The 10,863-nt window shown below is 36.4% G+C and overlaps 1 protein-coding gene across 1 annotated transcript; it reads left to right on the forward strand.

Moving 5' to 3' along the window:
* The first annotated feature begins 6,620 nt into the window (after positions 1-6,620).
* Positions 6,621-9,562, forward strand: LOC102808108 (BMP-binding endothelial regulator protein-like). Its single transcript, XM_006820658.2, has 6 exons — positions 6,621-6,738; positions 6,856-6,919; positions 7,944-8,213; positions 8,351-8,598; positions 8,803-9,095; positions 9,292-9,562. Exons 1-6 carry the CDS (start codon positions 6,670-6,672, stop codon positions 9,299-9,301), a joined length of 954 nt encoding a protein of 317 aa, XP_006820721.1. The 5' UTR covers positions 6,621-6,669; the 3' UTR covers positions 9,302-9,562.
* Positions 9,563-10,863: the final 1,301 nt, after the last annotated feature.

Genomic DNA, 10,863 nt, shown 5'->3' on the forward strand with positions numbered 1-10,863 from the left:
TCCTGTTTATCGGTCGAGACCAAGGCAATGGCATCACCCAAGACGAATATTCTGAAGAGTACACAGTCTTTGCATGTGACCTCAGCGATTATCACCTCAATTTGATACAAGAAGGAAAGATTTGAGATTCAGTTCAGAGAAGCATTGACTGAGCTTGTGTCTGTTTTGATTTATGCTGAATACGACAACGTTATCGAGATTGACAGAGACGGGAACGTATTTCCAGCTGCAATGGACACGAATCAACTGGATCGTATTCTGTCGACTAATCCATACACGAGAAATGAGTGCGAGTATCCTGCAGCATTTGTATCAAACACAGATGACATTAGCGGGGGTGGGACGCATAAGGTGGCTTTTTATCTGAAGGATGCCTACCACAGAGAATATTTTGACTCGTACGGTATTCAACCCTATTGCGTGGAATTTAAGAGATTTCTCAAAAAGAAACGTTCGTACATGGATCTACAATCATCAAATACTTCAAGCCTCTACAGTGTGTGGCCAATACGTCCTGTATTACCTGCTGCACATATGTTGAGGGGAACCTATGAAATCCACAACCGTGATAGACATTTGAACAATGTTTATGTGAACAGATATATCGAGAACTTTACCGGACTCAATCTCCCTATTTATGACGAATATTTTTTCCAACGCAGTATTACTAGGTGACTTATACTTTTGAAATTCCACATATATAACATATATCCTCTTTATAGAACTATCGATTTTATATTATTTCTCTTTTTTCTTTTTATCACAGATGAGCGATTTTTATTCGGATTAGAAAAAGTGTGTATTGACTTTTCTCGCTTTTTCTCGTTACTCGTTTTTTTTATATAATTTTCTTATTTACTCAAAAAAGAAAATACTTAACCGCGCTAGAAATGTATACTCTATCTAGCTGATTTTGTCCATTTAACTTTCATTTATCACTTATTAATATTATTATTAATAATGTTATTATTCTGTTATACTCGCTTTCATAATCGAATACCTAACCACGTTAGAAAAATGAATACTCTATGTATTATTATTTTATGTTACTCAGTTTTTAATTCATTTACTTATTACTCAAAAAAAATATAATCCGTTTAACTGATTGCATCTAGTTTTACCCTTCTTTTGTGTAATAAACTCTGTTAGTTTCAAAACACCTTGTATTTATTAGCGTAAGCAGGTAAATGGGTGTGTGTACGTGTATGTGAGCGCCCTCTACGATTCATTCAGAAAAATCCTCCAGAGTGTGACGTCAATGGTCGTCGATCCAATTTGAAAAAAATGGTAATGTATGCTAATTTATTCACGACGACCTCGTTACTCCCTCAAATTAAACATAGACATTAGACATTATCTCATTGTGACGTCAGTATCATCCAAATTTCCCTTCCACGGCCATTTATGCTAATTTATGCACGGAGCCCCAATTGTGACGTCATCATTTATGCTAATTTATGTACGCCCCCCCCATTGTGACGTCACATTCATGCACATATCCCATTGTGACGTTATGTTGAACAGCGCCCTCCCATATCGTCCCCATAGTGTGGACTATAACTACTGTACAGATATACTAGATGAGAATCTTCTGTGAAAAAATTCAACTGTTTGATTGATTGATCCGGCGTGAAAACGGCACATTTGCATAACAGTAATTTCTTGTCTTTCTACTTGTCTGGAAACCTGTTTGAAACGATAATTTTTTTCATGGTAATTCGCTTTGATAATACTCGTATCTTTGACATCCCAATCGACGAAAATAATCATACTGTGGCGATATTTTTGGGGAAAATGCAAAGAAGTTTCGGAAACCACCCGGTAAAATGACGTCACTTGTTTACTGAGTCATCGTGAGAGGACAACAATTTAATATTATCACAAAAATAAACGCAAAGTATAATGAATACGTGGGATTAGGTCATAAGCCATGTTAGCGTGATAAAATAAATCCTAACAGAGCTCGACCCTGAAGTTCTATCCAGTCATCTGTCCTGCCGCGTCTGATTGGTCGCGTCTGATTGGTCGCGTCCGTTGAAAGTACAAACAATTGGTGGCACAGCACCGACCGCGTGAGATATCTGAACTACGAATATATTACACAAAATTATTTGTACTCAACAAAGATTCGATTCATGTAATATTAATGTTTTTGGACGACATTGTTGCTTCGTCCAAACCTCAGACAATTAGTATTATTAGTTTTCCGAGTCCGAACACATAAGGACTGTGGTCCAGAGCGTCATCGTGATCAGACTCGGAGCATCTTGGTCGTGATATGAACCAGCATCAGATAATTTTAGGTCGAAATGTACCTCTCCATTCATGCGATTTCTTTTTTTTTTTTGGCGAAACAGGTTTTCTGATTTTATGAGAAACTTGTTACGATATAAACCGACGGCAGCCATATTGTTGATGTTATGACTGAGTGGAGCATGCGCAGATCTATCAACGACAAGGAGGCAGTGATTTGCATAATCCTCATTCAATCTATGTTAATTAGTCTCGTCGTTAAGCCCGCAAAAAAAAAACAATGACGCGCGTATCTGTTTATCGTCGCATTATTATTAACATTCAGCACTTCTCTAAGTACTAATTAACTATTTTGTTTTAAAGACAACCTTGCAACATTTGAAAATAGGAAAAAAAGATATTCAATAATATACTATGAACCTGGGTCTCATCCTTAACTACAATAGGTATTTCATATATAACAACAAATAAGTAAAGATTTTGCCAATTTACCTTGGCTCAAGCAAACATAAATGAATATTTATATTTATTGTGACCCAAATCCTGCGTTATGGTATACAGCAACCAATTTCTCTCGGCGTGGTTTGTGTAGTTAGGGAGCTAAATAAAAATAGCTGCATGATGAACGATATTGATAACACGGTATTTTGGAATATTTTGTGGCCCCTTGGTTTAGATGAACCATTAAAAGTCATTAATGGTGCTATGTTAATTACTAATGGTAATTAATGGTTGATTATTATTCACCTGACATATGATGTCCAATGCACTACACAGCTTTCCCAAACTTGAAGTCATTGCCATCACAACTCTGAGCGAAGTGTGAAATATTTTATTTACACACACCAATATTCATCTCTTGTACAAACATCAACGTCACTGTAGATGCTCCTCGTCACACCAATGACAATGTAATGGTTGATGTTGCGTCGTGTCTGTTATACACGGATAACCCACAGTTGTCACCAAGCGGGACTTCAGAAAGTGGCGTTTGATAACTATCTGTCGCTTCCTCTTTTGCAGCGTGTTTACGTTCATGGGTTTGAGCAGCGAATGTCTCATCGTCAACATAGCGGCAAGGCAACGGCGTGGACTACGGTTATGACCTACCATTTGGTCTAGGATGGTTATAGGTTGATTTATCTCCATCAAATACCATTGAAAAACCTTGAAACAATTTGAACAGAAAATCAAGTGTTCGATGTTTGTAGTCAGTGGTGGACGCAAAAATCCAAATTGTCCCTCATGGGGCAATCAGTCAAAACGTGAGGTGTCATGTGTCATACGGGATTTTGGAAATAGGGCTAGGCACGTGGTTATCACACCCTTCTTAAAAAACATGTGGTTGTAAATCTTATTTACCTTTACCCTTTCCTAAGACCAGAAACACTTTTTAAACTGCACCGTAAAGTGTACATTTAAATTAACCAAAAAATGTCATCACATTACCTTTCAAATGCTTTCATGTTCACAGATGGGCTTAAATTAGCATTCCTATTGTAGTAAAGCCATGGCAATATCAGTCTGATAAAATACACTGATTTTTCATTATATTTGTAAACACATTTTCTTAAAATGGTTGCTTTTGTAACCCTAAATAAGTAACAAAATTTAACCGGAATGAAACACCCTTTTCATATAGTTTCCGCAGTAATGCATATGCTCATCCATCTTTGGGCCGAGTGTCCAGACTAAATACCGTAATTCACGTTTTGAAACAATACAACAAATTTATTTACATTTTCAGCAACAAAATGTATCACCATCAAAACAGACACGACAATCATAAGCATCATGTATTTATTGATTTATTGAGTTTTATTTCTGTAGTTCTCGTTGGCATTTTTATTTGGTTCTTCGTGCGGTTTGAAAAACTAAGGAAATTCATCTGCAGTCTGATGTATAGCATCTCATATTGCCGCAATGAGATGCTATACATCAGACTGTTTCATAGCATTTTAGCCCAAAATGTATGTTCTAATGTTTGTTTTGCGAACGCAATTCAAAACGCACAGAACGATGGACATTTAATCGATGGACACTCGGTCCAAATATGGATGGTCATGTGGGGGACAATTAAGAGTTTGTCAGTTGCGCCCACCACTGCCGTCTAACATATATCCCTTGATTTTCTGTTAAAATTGTTTCAAGATTTTTCAATGATATTTCGTGGAGATAAATCAACCTATAACCACCCTAGACCAAATGGTTGGTCATAACCACAATTCAAGCCGTTGCCCAGTCGCCATGTTGACGATGAGAATATGCTGCTCGATTAAAGTTGCATTGTCGAATAGGCTTAACGGCGAGTGTTCCAGAAATATTATTTGCGAAATACAGTATTGGTCTTAGCAATACTGTAATTATTTAAAGGAATATTGTTTGCCAACGAATGAAACAAAACAGAAAACTTTTTTTCAAAACAGATGATTGTGTAGCATAAGATGTTAGCACACGGAAATAACACCTGTGGTTGAAATGATAACAGCTGTGTACCAAATAAACAACTGATTGTCCCACGACGCGCAGCAACTGACACATCTTTTAGCTGGCGTGGAATATATTATTATATACTGTAAAATGGTTCCCATTGAGTAAGCTCACTGCTTCTAGAGTTGTAAAATAAGTAGTTTTTAAAAATCATTCTGATTCCGCCATCTTCAAATTGATGATTCGTCATTGTGACGGCAATGTAAATTTGAATCTCATAATCAGATGACCATTACTTGTACTTGTTTTATAACTTATGCTTTTCAAAGTCAACCCTGTTATTAATAGTTGATTATTATTCACGTGACATCTAATGTCTAATGCACTACACAGCTTTCCCAAACTTGAAGTCAGTGCCATCACAACTCTGAGGGAAGTGCCAGTGAATGTTTTGCTTTACACACACCAATATTCATCTCTTGTATCAACGTCACTGTAGATGACCCTCGTGATACCAATAGCAATATAATGGCCGATGACACGTAGTGTCTGTTATACACGGATAACCCATCGTTGTCACCAGTCGGGATTTCAGAAAGTGGCGTTTAATAGCTATCTGTCGCTTTTTCAGCGTGTTTACGTTCATACATTTTGTACTCGAGCAGCGAGTGTCTTACCGTCAACATAGCGACGGGGCAACTGCTTGGATTGTGGGTATGACCAACCATTTGGCCAAGGATGGTTATAGTTTGATTTATCTCCATCAAATACAATTGAACAATCTTGAAACAATTTAAACAGAAAATCAAGTGTTCGATGTTTGACGTCAGTGGCAGACGCAACTAACAAACTCCTAATTGTCCCCTATGGGGCACTCAGTAAAAACGTGAGGTGACATGTGTGTAACGGCATTTTGGAAATAGGGCTATTTTAAAAAAACATGTATAGGGCCTTTTTAAGACCATGTGGTTTTAAATCTTATTTATTCTTACCTTTTCCCCCCAAGCCCTGAAACATTTTTTAAACTGCACAGTAAAGTGTACGTTTAAATGATAACCAAAAATGTCATCACATTACCTTTCAAATGCAAAACTTTCATGTTTGATTTAAAAATGGGCCTAAATTTGCATTTCCCGTGATAGTAAAGTTATTCCAATATCACTCTGATAGAAGACACTTATATTTCATTATATTTGCTGAAAAATAGTTGTTTTTGTCACCCTGAACACACAACGCACTTTACATAACTCAGCCGAAATGAAACATCCTTTCCATGTGGTTTCAGCAATTCACACGAAACACGGAAATAACACCTGTGGTTGAAATGATAACAGCTGTGTACCAAATACACAACTGGTTGTCCCACGACGCGCTGCAACCGACACATCATCGTTAGCTGGCGTGGCATTTATTACTATTTACTGAAAAATGGTTTTTATTGAGTAATAAAATGTATACATTTTTATTGTCACACAAGCCCTAACAAGTACAGGAAAATTAGTAATACATTCAACAATAGATGTAATGAATCAGATGTGAATGTGAAATACTCAGTGTTTGTACCACTAACTTACTACTTTTCATATGCTATCCACAGTGTTTATATTTTCATGCTTGTATATAGTCTTTTTTGACTTGATAACATATCATATATGTCGGTATTTTCTTATATAAATGATAATGTTAAAGAAATTATTCACAACACTAAATGTAGTTTAGACCAGTCAGTTTAGCGTTAATTGTTATCCAGCACGCAAAGCATCACGGATAGCCATATCACATCACCAAGAGTTAGGTGAGCTCGCTTCGTTGGAGTTGCACAATCAGCATTTCCGTCATCAAACTGATGATTCATCATCGTGACGTAAATGTAGAACTTTTAATGTATGCATCTAAGAGGGTATATAACAGAGACTCTTTTAGATCACTGACAACTGTGACTGGTGCAGCCTATTATATCTGAGAATATCTTCCGTATCTGAAGTCATGCATCGTCTGATTCTTCTTTCCTTTGCGTTAATAGCTGTAATAGCTGCTACGTCCACTGCAGTACAGGTTAGTACATATGTATATAATTTCTCGCAAATGTCCAAATATGATCAAAGTTACGTTGTGGTATTTTCAAAACATTATCTCTTCATTTTCATAAAATGTATTTGTTTCAAACAACAGGCATCGCCAGTAATAGACAGGGATATAGAGAAAACTGGAGGTGAAACTCACGAACTCGCGAGACGTAAGTGCCCTCTTATGAAAATAATGTATGCCGAGGACCGTTCGACCGTTCACTTACTACTATATATTGATACAGTAGTAGTTTTTCGCTATCTGTAAACCAGAGTAACCTCGTGTCAACTCCACGTCCGACCAAGCATTCGATGTATATAAATATAAGAATTCGTAATATTGATGACCCTAAATATTTATCTAATAATCAGATGACCATTACTTTTATTTGTTTATAAGTTGCATCGATTCGATAGCATTGCAGTTACTTCTTGTTATCGAAGTCAACCCTGCTATTAATGGATCGTTATTGTTCATGTGCCTTGCCATCTAATGTACTACACAGCTTTCCTGAACTTGTCGGTATGGTCATTGCACTTTGAGCTAAGATCTAGTGTGAGATTGTTTATTACAAAATTGTGGTTATGGATTTTGGAAATATGGCTTAAGAATGGTTATGAATGCTAATATAATTTTGTTTGAAAAAAATGGGAAATAACTTTCAAGCAGAAATGATACGATCATTGCGGCATTACGAGGTGCTGTACTTCAGGTAGAATGCAACTTCATAAAAAAAAGTGTGGGTAACAAAAAAAAAGCGTAATGCTACCATCGTTGAATACATTGCGCGAACCGTTTCTACCCAAACTCCGACACAATCTCGCCAGCCTTCAAAATTGAACGACGAAAAGAATAAAAAAGTCTAGTTTTCCAATGACAATAACAAATATGAAGCCACGTTTCGCTTGATGCAATTCCGGTTTTGAATTATACATGGTTTTTATGATTGCGACATCTGATGTGGTGGTACTAATTTAAATGTAATTGTTTGTAATTTAAAAAAATGAATACTTGACCTACCGGTATCACACTGAGTTTCTTTAAAATATTGTTTTACTTGTTTTTCAGGAGCCAGATTAATATATAGTTTTGAGTATTAAAAGCTCACTACATCATTGAAATTATGTGCACAATAATATTATCTAAGACCATTCCAAATGTTTATTGGTCACACAACATATTTTTTAATGCAGGCGGTTTCAAAATCAAGATTCGCATATTCGGTATATGTGTAATAGAAATCGAAGTTGGTACAAAACGGTCATCGTATTACAGATCCACCGAGTTGGTGCTAACTGTCGAAAAATTTAACACTGGGGATATCGTGTGGAAAGGACCTGTTAACGTAGCTGATGGTGAGACAGAAGTTGAAGTAACTTCCTCTTTCCGACCAGATCCTAAAAGTGAATATATCGTTCTATATAACGATAATCATGGCTCTAGTGGTAGCGTGCCACTTGACTGTAAGTAAAACTCATATTGAAGGGATTGGTATTGCTTTCTGATTTTATTATTCATTGTCTGTTAATAAAATGAGAGTAGGCGGGACTATACAATTACATTTGACAAATACTAACTCCCACATTTTACATTGATACAGGTGGTTCAGTCACAAAAGACCCTCACGTAACCACATTTGACGGACTTAAGTATAACTTCAATGGAAACTGTTCATATACATTGACTAAGAGCTGTGATAGTGGTATCCACCCATCGTTTGAAATAACTGCCGATTTCCGTGCAAGAAACCGTAGCTACCCATACAAACCAGTGACATTCATGGTTGCGTTCAATGTGACTTCAAATGGAAGACAACTGATTCGAATCAATGAAGACGATACAGTGTTGGTAGGCTTCATGTAGTTACATATTGAATCCAGTCTAATTTTTATATTTTTGAAACTGTTTTCATACATATATATTTATATATATATATATATAAATTCATGACAATGGTTTTTAAAATGTGTTGTTTATATATATCATAGGAATTGGACGTGAATAATACTAAAGTCCATGCATTCACACCAATGCGTTGTTTAATTTATACAGATCCAAGGAAAGCTCGTAACGCCACCATCGGCAGAGATTGGCAATGGTGAAGGCTACGTCGACGTAGAACAAAATGGAATCAACATATATCTGAAGAAGCCTGCTTTATCTTTGACATGGGAGAGACGGATTCATGGTCTAAACATTGGATTCAATGACATTAACCTGCGTGGTAAAGTGTGTGGATTGCTTGGAAATGATGATGGTAATCCACACAATGACTTCACTCTTCCGAATGGACGACGAACGTTTCACTCCGAGGAGTTTGGAAATAGTTGGTTAATTCCTGACAGGTGAATACATGTTCATTTATGTATCGAAATCCTATTTACGGTTATTATAATGCAGGTATATATAATTATCATAATTATTTGTCATTTGTGTCCGTTTAGTAGTAGCCACAAAATAAAGAATTTTCATCCACTATTACAAAATCAGTATATTTGACAGTGAGTACTCTACAACTTACATGTTTGCCTTACATTTCAGCTGTCCCTAATATAAAGGTGCCATTGGTGATACATGACTGTGTAATTATGCTACTATGGTGCTTTATGGATTATATGATAACGGTCTACTTATAAGATTAAGTTTACACATTATGTCTTCGAATAAAAGAATTTAGTTTTAACTTATTTTAATTGGTCACGATTACTACATATTCTAATGTGTTGGTTCTTGAAATGATACCAACAAAAGCTTCTCACCTTACTGCATTGTACTTGTTTTGGTTCAGAATAAAACGGGTTGTATAATGGGACATTGTGTTACGTGTGTATATTGGAATCAGTGTGAACGTTATGAACAAATTAAAAACCTAAATTTCAGGTCAAGCAACAAATAGAACGTTACCGTGAAAATAAGTACCTTGTACCCCTAACAGCCTGCGGAAAATGTCATGTTCTGTTAAAACTTGGACATAAATCGATGATAATGATTGATATATGGAGGAGTTTCATATTTATATTAAAATGGTTCTCATTTTCCATGTTGCAAAATGGAAATAACCGTAAAAATCGCAATGGAAAAATAAAAAGCTCATGAACACAATAAAACTGTAGCCAAAGTACACATACAATACATTACAAAACATGGCCAAATAAGTGAAAGAATTATACATTGATATGTACCAAGTGGAGAGGTGTCTTGTGATCGATATTTCAGAACTTGAAAGTGTCGTAGATATACAATAAATGGTAGATACGTAACAGTGTTGATTGAGTAAATGTACGTTGAGACAGTGATAAATACATATGTAACTGTGGTTTATCGGTGTTTATAGCATGATATTTACTTTTTTAGAAACCATCTGATACATTTTTGGTAGAAATCTTTGTTTGAATTGGGTTACATATCGCTCACATAATGTGGGCACGTATTGCGCGTAGATATCTATCGCTGCATTACCTGTGGCTTGGCCAGTTATGGCCAGTGAAGGTGTTATATTGGTCTTGATTCTAAACGGTTTTTGGAAATTCTATTCAATCAGATCAGGCGTTTGTGTAACGTGATTGACCATATGGGCATGAATGTACTTTAAAGACTTAAGACACAACTCTCATGATTAAAAATTACTACCTGTCACTCGTGATCCCCATTCTAACGACATTAATGAGATGGGTCAAATTTCTGTTGATCTGCAGCGGCTCGGGAATCGATCGTGATTGGTTAATGTTAATGAGCTGCGCCATCTACGGCCAACCGGGTCAACGGTCTTTTAATCTTATTCTCCGAGAAGTTGCTTGTTGACCTCGTTCTTTGAGCGCAATGTATCGAGCTAAACTTTGCTCTTGGCGACTTTCTGTACTGTTTTGAGGGCTGCATAGGATTCAAGTTGAGAAGGTATTGGTGTGAGCTCTGAATAACGTGTGAAATCTATAATAAAGGCGGTCGATCGTAGCATGCACCGGCTGGTTTGTATTTTCCTGATCGTAGCATTGAACTCCAATATTGCAACATTTTAGTTGTAGCAGCGACAGCTACATCGGCGACTGACTAATTATTCGCCAATCATTGTCGCGTATGACTGATGACAGAAACACATTCAGGCTGTCGCACATT

Source organism: Saccoglossus kowalevskii, chromosome 10 (assembly GCF_978046115.1).
Source record: "Saccoglossus kowalevskii chromosome 10, keSacKowa6.1, whole genome shotgun sequence".
Classification (NCBI taxonomy): Eukaryota; Metazoa; Hemichordata; class Enteropneusta; family Harrimaniidae; genus Saccoglossus; species Saccoglossus kowalevskii.